This window comes from Diabrotica virgifera, chromosome 6, assembly GCF_917563875.1.
Source record: "Diabrotica virgifera virgifera chromosome 6, PGI_DIABVI_V3a".
NCBI classification, from domain to species: domain Eukaryota; kingdom Metazoa; phylum Arthropoda; class Insecta; order Coleoptera; family Chrysomelidae; genus Diabrotica; species Diabrotica virgifera.
This window is the reverse complement of record NC_065448.1, coordinates 185,510,059-185,527,783: the sequence shown is the minus strand read 5'-3', so window position 1 is coordinate 185,527,783 and position 17,725 is coordinate 185,510,059. Positions and strand designations below refer to the sequence as shown.

At 31.6% G+C, this 17,725-nt stretch overlaps 1 protein-coding gene across 2 annotated transcripts in view; it reads left to right on the top strand.

The window, feature by feature from the left end:
- Positions 1–17,725, top strand: part of LOC114324579 (putative aminopeptidase W07G4.4) — a 215,394-nt gene that overhangs the window by 155,076 nt on the left and 42,593 nt on the right. For both annotated transcript variants that reach the window (XM_050653540.1, XM_028272444.2), the window contains exon 6: positions 11,830–11,929. In XM_050653540.1, the coding sequence (XP_050509497.1) occupies positions 11,830–11,929 (100 nt within the window). The remainder of the gene's footprint in view (positions 1–11,829; positions 11,930–17,725) is intronic.

Here is a 17,725-nt window from a genome sequence, read left to right as displayed (position 1 = left end):
AATAATTGTTAAATTAGATGTTGGCTCTCGTGCTGTCGTGTGTCTCTTGTAACGTTTTCTATAATAACCGTCATTTTGTTTTTCATCCCATCCCATTTTCTCTCATCTTGTTTCTCGTTTACTTTTCTCAATTATGCTATAAGTATTTATCATGCTCTGAAATTTGTTTTCTTGTCTCAATTTATCTCAATTTTGGACCAAAAAAACTTTTGGATCTCCGATTTGTCTGAAAATTGGTATATAGCTTCTGCGGGACGTAAAAATAAGATATTTAAGGTCAAAAAATCTTCTTTTTTTTTCTTTTTTTTTTTGTCAAAATGTTATTTTATGCGATTTTACAGTGATTTGGTGTTTATTTAAACAAATTTGTATTTTCTGTCGTGAAGTATTAATGGAAAACATAATATTTTAATAGAAGGGACTTAAAAATGTCATGTATGGCATTATAACAAGTTATTTTAATTCAAAACAAGTTTTTGATCAAATTTTATAGTGTACCAAACGTTAAAATACCGTTTTTACATTTTCCTCCATTCCCAAAATACATCATAGGTAATCGATTTGGCTGAAAATTTGCCCACAGATAGCCAAAACGTAGCTAACCACACTTTAAGTGGCATATTTTATGCGATTTTACAGTGATTTGGTGTTTATTTAAACAAATTTGTATTTTCTGTCGTGAAGTATTAATGGAAAACATAATATTTTAATAGAAGGGACTTAAAAATGTCATGTATGGCATTATAACAAGTTATTTTAATTCAAAACAAGTTTTTGATCAAATTTTATAGTGTACCAAACGTTAAAATACCGTTTTTACATTTTCCTCCATTCCCAAAATACATCATAGGTAATCGATTTGGCTGAAAATTTGCCCACAGATAGCCAAAACGTAGCTAACCACACTTTAAGTGGTTAGAACGATTTGAATTATATTACAATCCCAAAAAAGTTACATGCAATATCATAGTCAAAAATATAGGCGTCTACTGTAAGTACAATTAACTCGGAAAATATCGACCTCACGACAAAAATTGTTAAAAAAAATTTCAGTTCCTACCATTTTTGTCGAAAAGTTAAAAATGGCGGACATATTGAGCAAAACAGGTTCTCCTTTAAAATCAAGATGGCGGCTAACATAACAGAGGAATTCATTTGTGATTTTAAATTTAGGCTACTATTGACCCCCCTAAAGATTAGAGAAATAAAATTTTGGGCAGCTCGGCATGCAAGGTCAAATGATATCCCGACTGGACTAATATACTTTTGAGTCTGATATTATTGCATGTAACTTTTTTGGTATTGCAAAATAATTCAAATCCTTCTAACCACTTAAAGTCCTATGTTTTGGCTATCTGTGGGCAAATTTTCAGCCAAATCGATTATGATGTATTTTGGGAATGGAGGAAAATGTAAAAAACGGTATTTTAACGTTTTCTGCACTATAAAATTTGATAAAAAACTTGTTTTGAATCAAAATAACTTGTTATAATGACATTTTTGAGTCCCGACTATTAAAATATTGTTTTCCATTGATACTTTATGATAAAATATGCAAATTTGTTTAAATAAACACCAAAATCACTGTAAAATTGCATAAAATAATATTTTGAGAAAAAAAAGATGTTTTGACCTTAAATATCTTATTTTTATGTCCCGCAGAAGCTATACACCAAGTTTCAGAAAAATTGGAGATCCAAAAGTTTTTGCCTGAGTGATTTGACATGGAATGTACCATATACGTTAATATATTGATACTGGATGAACTCTGACATGCTGTATGAAAGAAACTGGAAGATTGTAAAATATTAACAATTCCATGGACTGTCAAAAAAGAATATAAGTTATTAGATCAAATAAATAAACGAACGTAAACCATTAGCTATTTCAATGAAAAAAAAAAATAGAATATTTCAGCAATGTTTGAAAATGAACAAATGAAATATTGCATATCGAGGTAAAATTGAAGCAAACATGATCGAGACAAAAGAAAAGCATTGTGGTTAAGGACCTTATGTCAATGATCATAAATTAGCGCCAATGACTATTCCGAGAAGCATTAGGTAATAAGAATCATGCAATTAGTTGTCGATATTTTAAGTGAACAAGTCACTTGAATAAGAAAGGGAAAAATAAATTACCATAAAGAAAACTTCCTTGAAAGAATAATCTCATCTATTCCAAATAACGAAATACAAAAGATGAAGACGAAAGTGACTATTATTAAAACAAAACCCTCAAAAGGTGGTGCAGAAAGACAGTAATACTGTTGATAATATTTTCAAACCGTGAGTGCGCTCGATCTCATATGGATAAAGTATAATAAGTCTGTGTTTGCATATGTAAAATTAAAGCAGTCTTAAACAACATAATATCTCACCTCCATTTTATTCAATCAGCGAAAATGGAATTTCATTACGATTGCGGAACGAGATAGGCCCTAAAAAGAAGGTGAATAATCCTAAATAATTCCTGACCCGATCAAATATTTCGCGGTACAGGGTTGGACTAAGGTTTTTTTAAACGAAAATGTAAATATCAGTTAAAATGTTTCTAATTTTTTGTTTTTTTTTGTTAACTGTATTCTTAGATATTTAGATTTCTTCATGATTTCAAAGATTCAGAGATTTTCGCTGATTTTTCTTACATATAACTTCTATCTGTCATATTTCACTAAGCAGTTGACTATTTTATTGTGACTAACCATGGTATGGCATCAGCAAGCAAGTTTAAGCTCCCTGTCGTACACCCTTCTTAATACTTATTTCCTTTTACAGGCAGCCGTCGATTTTTATTTTTGATAATATCTTGATAATCAGTAGTAATTGCACAAGAGCTCCAAAATTCTATATTAATTTTAGAGATCGAGTGCAATTTGTTGCGATTATTTCATGAATAAAACTGTTCAACACCAAAATTTTATGGTAATTTATTTATGTAAGTACAAATTAGTACAATTAAACACACAGTTGTTATAAATCTTAATTTGCCGGTTGAAAGTCATCACTTTTATAATTTTTAAAACATTAATTGTCAATAATGTCACCGAATGTATTTTTTCGTAGCAACGAAGGGCATCTGACGTAATATACTTGACGACGGGAAATTATCAAAAATTATCGGGTATAATATCACAAGAGAGTGAGAATAAATTGAAAATAATGCGACAGTTTTTCGAAAATTTGTTGTCTGGCAATAGACACGAGAGCCCGCAAGGCTCGAGTGGCTATTGCCCAATGACAACAAATTTGAGTTAAAATGAAGCATTATTTTCTTATTTATTCTTACTGTCGTGTGATGTTCGTAAGATTATTTGTTAATACGTATATTATGGATATTTTCTTAAATATGACAGTTGTCAAAACTAGGAAACTAGTTGCCATTAAACAGAAACAATCTACTTAAAAAAATTCTATCGGTAATTTTCTACAGTAGATAATTCTCACTAGTAATACCACTAGAGGTCAAATTATTTCCGGAAATTTTTTTGAGATCATGAATATTTTGAAAATTTCCCGAGTCGCAGACGAGGGAAATTTTCTAAAAATATTCATGATCAAAAAAAAATTTCCGGATATTAATTTGACTTCGCGTGGTATTCGGTAAGAAAATTCCACACCAAATTTGCATTTGAAAATCCAAAGCTGCATGAACAGATTAATAGCGCGCCATAGCTTTGTCAGCAATTATTTAGGCTTTCAAATTCGTAATTTCTACTCATTGTAGTTGCATGGGAATACCATTTCAAGATAAAAAATAGTATATTCTTCAATTTTACATAAGTTTTGAGTAACTACAAGTGATAGAAAATTATTTTTTGGCGTTTTTAAAACTAAACTACGCAAAATTGAAAGTACTGAATGGGAAAAAGGTAAATAAATTAGTGTCTAAATATTATATATATTTTATTAGACATAGAAACTTAATTGAAAACATTCAAAGTCCTGCATTTTTGCCATTAAGAAGAGAGGAGGTGTCCGAAGAATATAGAAGACATCTTAGCTTTGTAACTAAAATGAATCAAAACTAAATTATGTAAACAAATAAAAACCAGTCTGTCAAAAATGTTCTGTTATTGTAAACGTCAAAAAATTTCCACTATAACTCGCTGTTGGGTACCCCACGAGCACGGTTATTAGACTTTATTACGGTTGTCTTGTCCGACGGTGGTGGGGAGACTTATATTTTTGATTTTACGTCACAAGAGTTTACATTCCCATATTTTTAAATTATTTTCCATCATTGAATGTGTGTTATTGTGTATATATGTGTATTATTTGTGTTATTATGAAATAATAAGACAAATAGTATACATTTTATCTTATACCGGCTATAGTGGCGAATCGTAAAAAGGGCCATAGGAAACTCAATGTAAAATTCTGAATTGTTGAATTCCTGCTTCCCTAATTATTCTACATCAAAAGTCATGAGAGAATACTTGTAGAGAATTAAAATCTGTATTAAAATCAAAAGTTAAAATTGTTCTACGATTTAAATGCATTCCAAAATTTTGAAAAATATAATACATTTGCCACAATAGGTATGCGTGTAAAAGTAAGGCCACACGTTACTATTTAACTGACAGTGCTCACACCATTGACTGAATAAAAAAATCTTTATTATTAATCCTTTCTCCGCAACTGAGGGTATCTTATCAACTGTATAATTTTTAAACAATAGATGATAAAATAAAAATATTGACAGTTCAAAAATGTGAACATTATTGCATTGTGTGTGGCCTAAGTTTGGGCTGAAAACTAAAATGTATTACATTTTTACAAAATTTTGGAATATGTTTAATTACGTAGACCAATTTTAACAGTTATGTCCAATACAGATTTCAATCCTCTTCAAATAGTTTCTAATGTCTTTTGATGTAAAATAATTATTAGGGAAGCTGGAATTCAACAGCTCAGAATTTTACATTGAGTTAATGCAAAACTTTGACGCATGTCAAAATTCTCAATGTGTTTTAATTGTATTCATTTTTTTCGAATTCTGAGAAAACTAATAAATATTTTTGAAAATTTTAAACTCAGAATGAAAGACTACATTATTACCGAGGGCTGAAAGTCCCTGAAAACTTCTATAATGTTTGTTTTAATAAGTTACAGGGCTCAAAATAAAAGAGAAGTGTGATATTTAATTTCAAATATTTCATTCAATAGAATCTGCTTGTTTATTCTAAGGGGCTTTCCGCCCTCGGTAATAATGTAATTTTGCATCCTGCGTTTAAATTTTTCTAAAATACTTGGTTTTCTCAGGATTCGAAAAAAATCATATTACGATTCAAATGACAGTAAACTCTCGTGACGTAATCTCACCCTTAATGTTCATTGGTTAGTCGATTTAGGCAACCGTAGTAATGTCTAAGAACCGTGCCCCACGAGCAAAAAATTTCCGATAAAATACCTCCGTTGCCATGGTGATCTGTCAAAATAACGTATTTTGATTGGTTCAAAATTACAGGTGTGGAATTTTCAGTATAATTTTAATCTGATTGGACAGAATTAAACACGTGATCAAATATCTTACTATACGATTGGAAGTTAAAATCATTAAAAAATAATCGATTTAATTTAGATTTATGTAGCTTTCTATTGGTCAGAGTCTCCTATGAATGAAATAATTAATGTTATTTTTGCAAAATTTCCAGTAGCTTCTGGTACTTTTATTATATTGTCAAAGGTCTTAGTATAGTCAATGAAGCATACAAACATATCTTGGTTGACATCTGTGCATCTCACTCTCAGTACATTAAAAGCAAACAGGGCTTCTCTGGTTCCTAACTTGTTGGTAACCAACATTGCGAAATCCGAAATATGTATGTGGTGTTTCACTTTCAGATTTTTTTTAAATTCTTGTCTGTATAATTCGTAGGAAGACCTTTAATACATGACTCATTAAGGATCGTTTAAACACAGCGATAAATCAAACAACTTATCAAGGTCAATCGAGTTGTTGCAACTTATCATTGTGTGTAAACGGTGCATCGCACAACTTATCAAAGTTGGAGTTGGGTTGAAGGTGGTATCGCATTGAATCGCAGCGTCTAAACAGCGTTTCAACTTGTCATCACAACTAGTTGCTGTGACTTATCGTTGTGTTTAAACGACGCTTTAGGCTTATAGCCGGTAACCATAAAAGTTGGTCACACGGTAGTTCTTTAGAATGGTGATAAAGGTGGAGATAAGCCATTCTATGGAGTTGACTTGGTGATGCTGAATAGAACAGCGATTGACCAATTAAGGTAGGGGGAGGCGGTAGGGTTTTTTAATAGGTACTCACAATATTTTTAAAAATAATTTTTAATTAGTTATTTTTGAAAAATGGTTTAACATAGCATTTATTCATTAAAGTACAAAATTTCAAGAGTATGTTCTAAAATTTTGCTACAAAAATATTAAAGATTGAGCCAATGACAGCCAATTTTCCAAGATGCAAAAAAGTCACTTTGCGGTGTTCATCGTAACTTATAAAGAGATCATCTGTTGACACAAAAAAAATATTTCGTGAGTTTATGAGTTTCTTTAGGTCGCAAAGTTGAGATATCATTCATTTTATTGTTTTTTCAAATTTTAGAAATGAAAAAGGGAAATTTTTTGAATTTTTGTTCAAATTTGACTGATGTAAAATTAATTATAACAACAAAATGGACAATATCTGGACGTTGTGGCCTAATAATTTATATTTTACGGAAGTTTGCAAAATTTGAGGAGGATCGGTCAAGTAGTTTTTGGTACAATGTTGTGCCAAACGTTGTTGTCTGAGTAGTTATAACACCGACTTGAAAAAAATTATTTCGAGAAAAACGCGTTTAAATAAAACCATATTTTTTTGATACTCACACAGGATCGTCTATTTCAGGTCCATACAGCGACGTGCTTCCTGCTAAAATACCTAGAGTATTTTTTTGCTCCTGCCTTTGACGAACTGTTCCTTCTTCTGATGGCTTCCAAAACGTCACTAGAAAGTTCAGTCTAATTGTATTTGAACGATTTTAGGTTGTTTTTAGCTGCTGCTTTCTGCCATTCACACCATGAGTCTGTACCACTCGGGTATTTTTGCTGTTGCGTTTTCTTGTCTGCCGAGCTGTAGTGGTAATACGTGGACCAAGTAGCATTTTTCATTTTTCCACTGAATCATAGTTTCTTCGAATAGGAAGACCATAATAGACGGTTAATTTATCTATAATTTTTTTCTGCCAGTCTCCCTTTACCACCGAGAGTTTATTTTTATTTATTTTGCCTGTCGTAGTTAGTAACTGAATTTACCACAGTATGTTTCATCAGTGTTCGCACTCGTGTAACCATACGTTTTTGTACATTTTAACAAATTATTTTTTTTAATCACGAAGTCTTCACCATAAAGGCGGGTATACATATGCGCTCCTCTCGGTGTGCGAGCCGCTCGCGCGCAGCATATTTGTTAGATTAATACGTGTTTTCAAGTGGCACACAAACGGCTCGCACACGGCGCACCACGATCTAACTTCTGTCGGCTTTTCAACAAATGCTTTGATGGTTCGCAATACGTATTTGGACGGGTTTGCGAGTGGTCTGTTGGTTTTGGGGCACCTGAGTTGAATATTTGTTAGTAATGGAGTGGTCGGAAGGAAATATCAAACTTATTGATGTTTACCGTGGAAAATGAAAATGAGATGATGACATTGAATATACACTGCGCGTCATAGAAAACGGGCACCCTAAAAAATGGGTCTTTTTTGATGTCGCGTATCTCCTTAACCTGTTGTCCGATTTAAGTGATTTTTTGAATATGTTATAGCCTTATTCTTTGTCAATATCACTGTAATAATATTTTTGCTAAACAGGTAAATTCTCATTGTATACAGGGTGTACGAATCAAACTGTGTTTTTTTCTCAAAGTTCGCAACACCCTGTGGAATATTCTAGCCCTTATAAAATACTGAAATTAAATCCCGACTATAGCCTCAGGTTTTCTGAACATTCTGTTTTTTGATTCATTCTCTTATGTTGGATAATGCAAAAGTTATGTACTTTAACAACTAGTCATGTTCTTCATCAGTATAGGACGTTTGTAAATAAGTGCGACAAACTTTAAGGGGCAATTCTGCATGAAAAAATAGTTATCGTTTGCTTTATAAACTTATGTCCGCAAATGCTTCGATTACGGGATACGGGATGTTGAATTTTTTTTTACAAACTGACGATTTATTTTATTGCCGTAAAACCGGTTGAGACATGCAAATGAAATTTGGTAGGTTCTAAGAGATAGTTATTGCGAATTTTTTGACTTGCAATCAAGAATTTTATATTCACCATTGGCGTGCATACGGGTAATATGACCGATCATATTACCCGTATGCACGCCAATGGTGAATATAAAATTCTTAATTGTATGTCAAAAAATGTGCAATAACTACGTCTTAAAACCCACCTAATTTGATTTGCATATCTCAACCGGTTTTAAAGCAATAAATAAATCGTCAGTTTGTAAGAAAAAATTCAACATCCCGTATCTCGCAAACGAAGCATTTGCGGACATACGATTATAAAGCAAACTGTCATTATTTTTTAATGCATAATTACCCCTTAAAGTTTGTCGCACTTGTTTAGAAACACCCTGTACTGAAAAAGAACATGGCTAATTGTTAAGGTACCTAACTTTTGTATTATCCAACATAAGCGAATGAATAAAAAAAAAGAATGTTGAGAAAACCTGAGGCTATAGTTGGGTTTTAATTTCAGTATTTTATAATTGCTAGGATATTCCACAGGGTGTTGCGAACTTTGAGAAAAAAACACAGTTTGATTCGTACACCCGGTATACAATGAACATTTACCTGTTTAGCAAAAATATTATTACAGTGATATTGACAAAGAATAAGGCTATAAGATATTCAAAAAATCACTTAAATCGGACAACAGGTTAAGGAGATACGCGACATCAAATAAGACCCATTTTTTAGGGTGCCCGTTTTCTATGACGCGCAGTTTATTTAAACATGTTAGCGTGCAACCCCCAACTTGCAACCAACTTGCAACCATCTTGCAACCAACTTACAACCAACTTACAACCAACTTGCAAGTCAAATTGCAACCAATCGGAATGAAACCAAACACTTATCGATGAGAATAGGAGAAGCTACTCCCGACGTCGGCCGATATCGGATCTGATCTAATCGGAGAAAAACGGATCCAATGTAGGCATCCACATTTAATACTATATAATTATCTACAATTACTAAATGTTCGTAGGTTTCCTCGGGATCGCGGAAGGTTCGTCAAAATGAAAAATGTTGACGAACATTAACCGCGCCACGAACGCGCGGCGCTCACACGGCGCGGAGTTCGCGGCGCGGATATGTATCTCCGCCTTAAGGTTCATTAAAGTGATGTAAATAGCATTAGGAAATCTTTGTTGATTGTTTACCTGTTCCTGATTAATAATTTTATTAACGAAATTAACGAATGAGTACGATCCTGAAATAACCCCAAGGAAGATGTAAAAATCGTCGAATTCTTATCGGTTATTGCAGATGAAGATAAGAAAGCAGCAATGATGGGCGTGTCTGTGTGTGCATAATTTCAAGACATATATGGGTATCAAAAAACTATCGTACGTGAACTCGGTAGGTAGGTGACGTTTCGAATTTTGTAAACGTGAATGACCTCAACAATTTACGAATATGTATACATATAGGTACGTTGTACCCAGTGGAATAATACGTGCGTAAATATGCGAATTATGCGTGAGAACTTGATCGAGATTTGCTCGAGTATGATTGTTTTAATAACGGAGGAGAAAAAGTGGGCAAAAAAAATCGAACAAATTTTTTTCATTTTGTAATTAACGGATTATACAGATTTCAACAAATAAGGTATCAAAATTATTTTATCAAAATTAAATTATTAAATTATCTCCAGTTAACTGTCATTTAAGTAATATTCGTGCGACATACTTCCTTACTAAAATAGACCACCTTCAGTGTGTACAAAACAACTGGAGGAGTTATTAGAAATTATATACGAATGGTTCAAAAATTTAAGGAAAAGTTGGATATGCTATAATACAGAGGTTCTCAATCTGTGGTACATGTACCACTGGTGGTACATATCATTATTGGCGGTGGTACACAAAACACAGAAAAAATTAAAATAGTAGTACTTAGTAAGTATTGATAATACAATTTAAAAATATAGATGGTACCAAAAATAATAAAAATAACTGTAGGTGGTACATCACTCAAAAAGGTTGAGAACCGCTGCTATAATATATTACCCACAAAAAAAGTATAAAAATAAACAACAGATTACCTGATAAAATGACAATTTTCACAGCTAAACTCATTGCAATCAAAGAAGCATATAAAATATGTATTAATCAAAAAGAACTCAATTATGTTATATTTACAGACTGCCAAAGCATTGTAAAGAAACTGAAATATAATGTAGGGACATAATTCTGCAGAAAATTATATCATCAGTAACATCATAGCAACAGCTGTTCTTATTTTCTTTTGTAAATTACTTCGCGATTCAAAAACATATTCCGGTATACATCACTTTACGATTTGACAGACAAAAAAAAATTGAAAATAAAAGTTGACAATATGTACTTTAAAAGCGTTTTTCTCAAAACTCCTTTTTTCAAAGCCTGTAGACATTGTAACTCAAAAACTACTTGACCAACTCACCTGGAATTTTGTACATATTTTCTTTAGATATTCCTTGAGGTAGCATTGTCGAGATATTTTTCGTGTTATACTTATACATTGTTTAACAATATGTTGATTTTCACCCTTTTTTCTGTAAAAAATTTCGTTGTTTTGACTTCTGAGTGATACTAAAAAGTCAAAGATCATTAAAACTAAAAGAAACTTGACAGCGTTACCTCGAGAAACTCATAAGCTAATAAAATATTTTTGAATTTTTTGTCTATTACCATGATCCAATGATAAATTCTGATGTCCACCGCAAAATTCATTGTTTTTTTGAGGTACTACCTTTAAAAATTTGCCACTGTTGGCTTATTATTCAATATCTTTTCTTGAATTTTTTTTTTTGAATATTCTTAGAGTTATACTTAATATGCTTACTTAATTTGAAAATAAAATTATTCTCTCATACTTTCAAAAAAATTCACAAAAATGTGGTTAAAATGTTGATTTCAACGTCGTGTTTGTCTGTGTATGAAATTTAATAAAAAAAATGTTTCATCCGGCAAGCAGATTTCAGGGTACATTTCGACCCCTATTCGGATCCCGTACTAATATGAACTGTAAACATTTCTAATACCCGCTTTACATCAACAATAAATTGAACAAGAAATTGACCAAGTTATTCAAGGCCAAATTTGACGTGTACAAAATGTATGGTTTGTGGTACAAAACACAATTTGACATCCAATTTTACCCACAGAGCACCTAAAGTGTTCTGTAACTTTAATGTGAATCAAAAGAAAATGAAGGAATTTGATGAAATAGAACAATTGGATATGTTTTATTTTGTCAAATTTCTTTATTTTCTTTTTATTCACGGCAACATTGGATGTAGAATTTTGTTTTGTATAAGTCAAATTTGACCTTGAAGAAGTTGGTCAATTTCTTGTTCAATTTATTGTTGATGTAAAGCGGCTATAAAATATGTTGCCGTAACTTCATCAAAACATTTAGGTGCTAGTTCCTATATGCTACAATGAAAAGATAAAAAGACCGTCTTGGGACGATCTTGTGTGTTTATAATTTATAATATATTGAAAAATACCTAAAGATTAATAAAAATAATTGATAAATTTTAAAATTATGTTTTTATAGGATGTTTTAAAAGCTAATTTTATTACTTTCAGTTGAAGGAAGATGCAGTCAATGCAGTAAATCCTCATCTATACACCATAGCCACCTTGACTGGACACGCTCATAGAACTGTTGGCGAAGGTTACTCAATTGGTAAGAAACACTAATCAAGTATAGGTCATTGTTCAGAAAATAAAATTTTATGTTGATATTGCAAAATATTATTACACTAAAATGAGCATACTAAAGCATTTTACTACAAGGTTGGTTTTACCATTTTATTTTTATTCAATGATTGACATTCCTATAAAAACGACATAAACTCTTTAATATACCAAGATTATTGTGAAAAGTTTTGATTTTTTTACAAACAGAATGAAGTACATGGTGTACCTATTCTAAATTTTATTGAAGCAGCAAGCAAAACTTTCCTGCATCTTCACTAAACTGTCCCTGGTTTTTCTTTAGATTAGATTAATTACATTAAATAATATACTCACTGTACCAATATGATAACGTAATGTAATAACATTTTTAATAATTTTTGTTTAAATCGAGTCAAAATAATATTTATTCCTGCTCAAATGTAGAAACTAATCTACTGATTTGCCTTTTAAGCCACCTACCAGTTCTTCTTTTTTTTTTCTTTTTGTGTACACATGAATTTGTCTGTTTTTTCAGTGTGCCTACAGTAAGTTGTAGTTCCATCGTTTTCTAGACTATTGATTATATTCAAAATAAGATAGCTAAAAGGAATTACAACGTTAACGGTGTTTTATTATTTCATATGGTCAATTTACATCTATATATGAAAAAACCGCGGAGTGCTACCATTTAAAGGGGTGCGTTTTTGAGAAATGGGTGAATTAGTCCCTGGGCACAGGTTACATTAGGGTGAGTTCTATGCACGTTTGGTACAAACATATCTTCATAAAAATTGTTCCTAGTTAAATTTCCTATCTAAATATTACTTTTTAAAGTCAATTATACTTTTTTTTACAAAAATATATTCAAAAGAAAAAGCGCAAAGAAACCCAAAAGAAAGAAATTTTGTTTTTTGTCCCATAACTTTTGTCCACGAGGATATGGGTATAGACATTACTTTACAGAAAAAAAACCTACATATTTCTTCTTTAAAATATTGTTTAGTAGAGGTAACTAGGATTTATAGTTTTGGATATATGATTTTTCAAAGTTCTCCACTCACAGCAATTTTTGGCAAGTTTCCTTGTTATTTCGGAAATATTGTTCTGTAACTTTTTCTACGTAACTTTAGGTATATGCAATGGTACACGTAATAGGAATAAAAATCAATTACCTATATACTAATTAGTGATGTAACGAAAGTCATTTTTGAACATTCGCGAATACGAATGCGAATATCTGCTACCGACATTCGCGAATTCGGATGCGAATGCGAATATTCAGTTTTTTTAAATTTTATTTGTATTTTTTTAACGTTTTCTAAAGTTCTAATGAGAAGTTAATTGATATTTAGTTTAAATCGATCTGAATCTTAAGCGTTATTAAATAATAACAAATAATAAAATAAAGTGAAGGCTGATAATGTGATTATACGATGTTAAGTTACCTTTTCTTAATAAAAAAAAGATAAGATGTAAATAGATTTTGATTTTATTGACCTAATATTATCCTCTTTTTTCTGATGTTCATATTCGCGAAACATTCGCACAAATCTCGCGAATACGAATGCGAATGCGAATATGCAAAAATATGCGAATATTCGTGAATGCGAATGCGAACACGAATATTCGTTACATCACTAATACTAATACCTAATATAAAAAAAATATTATTTTTTACATTTTTACGATTATTTTTAAATTTCTCATTATAACTTTTTTTTTCTTTACATGAATATACTACAAATATATTGCTCAATAAAGAGGGCTTACTTTCTGTTATTTAAAATGGTGTATCATCTATACATATTTAAATAATGGAAACCGAGTGATTCTTTGATATTTTTTTACCTGTATTATTTAAATTTATTTCTTTTACAAAAATTACATAAACATTAGTCTTAGAAAACATCACTTTAGTTAAATTTATTTAAAGGTTGACATTTACAAAATTTTCACAATCAAAATCCATCTCTTCGTTAGCATTAGCTTCAATATCTTCCTCTGACACCCCAGTTATCTTAGAGTTCCCACAATTAGTACCCATGCACATGCACCCTTTTGCAGAATATTGAACAACTAATCCTATCTTCCCACAACCGCAGTTTTTTGTACATCCTTTGGTTCATTTACATGCTATTTTTTCAAGCAAAGCTTGTGGTGCAGGAGCTTTGACAGTAAATAATGGAATTAATCCATATTTTGAAGTTTGCCCGGCCGAGTCAAGTGGATCCAAAGTATTACCTATAAAAAATAAGATTCAATCATAACACACAATCACATAAAAAAGTTATAATGAGAAATTTAAAAAATAATCCTAAAATCAAAAAACGTGGCAAGTACTTATTACATTTTGAAAAATCATATCTTATTCAAAAATAAATCTAGAATTTTTAATACACCATTTTAAAGTAAACAGAATAAGCTTTCTTTTTTATTATATAATATACACCTAAATTTAGAAAAAAAAGTTATAATGGGAAATTTAAAAAATAATCGTAAAAAATATAAAAACTCGTTAAAAGTATAAAATCTTGAAAAAGATAACCTCTTTAAAAGAAGTCGTACAACATTATAGTGTAGACCATTTTAAAGGTAACTGATTTCTATTCCTATTACATGTACCATTGCATACACCTAAAGTTACGTAGAAAAAAGTTACAGTACAATATTTGCGAAATAACAAGGAAAATTGCCCAAAATTTCTGTGAGTGGCGAACTCACAGAGTGAAGAGTGAAAAATCATATTTCGAAAACCGTAAATTCTAATGACCTCTGCTAAACATCATTTTAAAGAGAATATATGTAAGTTTTTTTTATATGAAGCAATGTCTATACCTATATCCCCGTGGACAAAAGTTATGGGACAAAAAACAAAATTTTTTTCTTTTGGGTTTCTTTGTGCTTTTTCTTTTGAATATATTTTTGTAAAAAAAAGTATCTTTGACTTTAAAAAGTTATATTTAGATTGGAAATTTAACCAGGAACAATTTTTATGTAGACGTGTTTGTACCAAAAGTGCATAGAACTCACCCTAATGTAACCTGTGCCCAGGGACTAATTCACCCATTTCTCAAAAACGCACCCCTTTAAATGGTAGCACTCCGCGGTTTTTTCATACATAGAGATTCATTGACCATATGAAATAATTAAACCCCGTTAACGTTGTAGTTCCTTTCTATAGTACATAATCAATAGCCTATTCGTGGGTTTTGCACTGATCATGTATGTTGTCATTCGGCTTATGTGGTCATTCCATTCTTCTCTTCTATTTTCTACCCAGTTAATAATGTTCTCCACCTTGCATCTCCGTTGAATATCTGTACTTCTAGCTCTGTCCCATAGTGTCTTACTATCCATTTTTCTAAGGGTTTTCATCTCTGTTGTTTCCAGCAATGTTTTTGTTCTCTCTGTGTCAAGTCATGTTTCCGCCATGCCATTCTGCACATTCTGCGTGTATCATTATGGGTCTGATGACTGTTTTATAAATTCTACCTGTTATGTCTTTACCGATACTTTATTTTTCCATATTGCTTCATTCAGGCAACCTGCAGTTCTATTTTGCTCCATTAACTTAATCTTCCAGTTGTGTTTCGAGCTGTCCGTAGCTAGATAGTGTTTTTCCTAGATATCTAAACTTCATCACTTGTTCTATTAACTGACTGTCCAGCTCTAATTTACATCTTATAGACCTGGGTCCCGCGTATCAAAAAAAAGTATAAAAAGTAAGCTGAAAATTTGTTAATAGCTTAAAGGTGTCTAGTATTAGAAATATAAGATAATAAAAGGTACAAATAAAAGATAAAAACTATTTTTATTTTAACCGAATCGTATTATTACAACATAATACAAAGAAATTAAGAGATGTGTTTCCTCTGCCATGTATTCTTACAGACTAAATACCAAACCAAACAAAAATACGGTTCTCACATTCACATGTCTTGTAACATCATACTTTTAACGCAATTTTAAGTTAGAGTGTATCGACCTAATGGTTCGAAGAAGTAGCCCGCTCATGAAGACTGCATGTGTTTATTCTTAACGCTAACAAAAATAATAATTTATAGTTTAATATATTCCAACATCTAGTCAAACTTTGATGTACGGGAACACTGGAACAGGGGAAGTTTTAATTGTGGAACAAGCTACAGATTTCGAACGTCAGATTACGAAAACGTCCCATGTATTTTGTCGGACAGAACTTCCAATTGATTTGTTACCCTTTCATTAAACTCTCCTGCAAAAATCAGACTGCTATATATCACCAACATAAATCCTGTCATTTGACATGTTCTACGTATCGGACTTATTAAAATGCCCAAAATATTTGTCGGACAAACATTTTTTTATATATTATATAAAGTTTGCTATTGAATAAACCTAAGAACAACCTACTAGTTTTTACAATCATAAACTTCCATAATTAAAATCACGTTCCACAATTAAAACTTCACCTGTTCCAGTGTTCTCATACATCGAAGTTTGTCCGACTAGACACCGTTAAGCTATTAACAAAATTTCAGCTTGCTATTAGTAAATTGTTTTTGTACGCGGTTCCAATGTGTTGCAAATTAGGGTTAGGGTAAGCCGAAGAGTACAGTTTTTTATGTAATTTTGGGACTCCTTATAGGTGTGTTGTCCTACTGAAGTGTTTCTGTGGTATCCTACTGTAAATTTCATTACAATCAATTGTGGCTTAACCCATTAGCGCCCAGCGTCCTCGTTTGAGGACGGTTTGTTCAGGTTGGGATAAAACAATTTCTGCGTGAATATTTTGTGATTGCCTACCTCAGTGGTTTAGTAGAAGCACTACCGTAGGCAGAAGTGTATGTATTGGTGCTTTATTTTTATTTGAAGAAATACTAGCCCAAGGCGAAAGCACGATTTTTAAGTTTACTGTACTGTTTACATCGGTGTGCATAAGATTTTTATATACAAAGGTGAGTTCTAAAAATTTGCTTTTTTCTTTAGGTTAGATACATAACTTGCACAAAAAAAATACAAAAATGACTAACCAGTAAAAAAATGTTAAAAAAATTATAAGAGTATTATGCGTCCTCAAATGAGGACCCTGGGCAAATTCACATATTTTGTGTAAAAAGTCTACATTGGCATTTTTAGTAACTAATTATTTTCTTCGACTCTAGGATGAGATAAAAATGTTTATTAGAGAAAATTATTAGAGTAAACCGAACTGCAAAGTGTCCTACCAAACAATAAAAAGACCTAAAATAACAGAATAGAAGCCTTGAGGTGCATATGACTGGAGCTTTGACAACAATACAGTAAATGTGTTTATATTGGAACCAATTACGATACGGTTTTTCTCACCAACCAAGTTCAACAATGGAGTAAAAAGGACAAAAAGAAAGTACACGTTTCCTAACTATTTCAAATATATAGGTGGCGTGGATCACCATGACTGGTTGTAAGAAAAACACCACACATCTGTAAGAGGAAAAAATGGTATTGGTGTCTTATTACACGAATGGTAGATATGGCTATTGTAAATGGGTGCGTGCTACACAACATGGTACATAAAGGGAAAAATATATCCATCAAAGAATTTAGGCGACCAGTAGCTTATTCATATCTAAAAAGTCGACATGATGTAAGAATAAGTAAAGGTCGTTCATTTAGTCTTCCAAGTACATCAAGAAGCAATATCTCTGAAGACATTAGATATGCTAGAAAAAACCACATTGTAGTAAAATGAGAAAAACAACGAAGATGTCAAAATCGAAACTGTACTTCAAAACCGCGAACATAAATATTGCCAGAAATGTAATGTAACGCTTTGCGTATC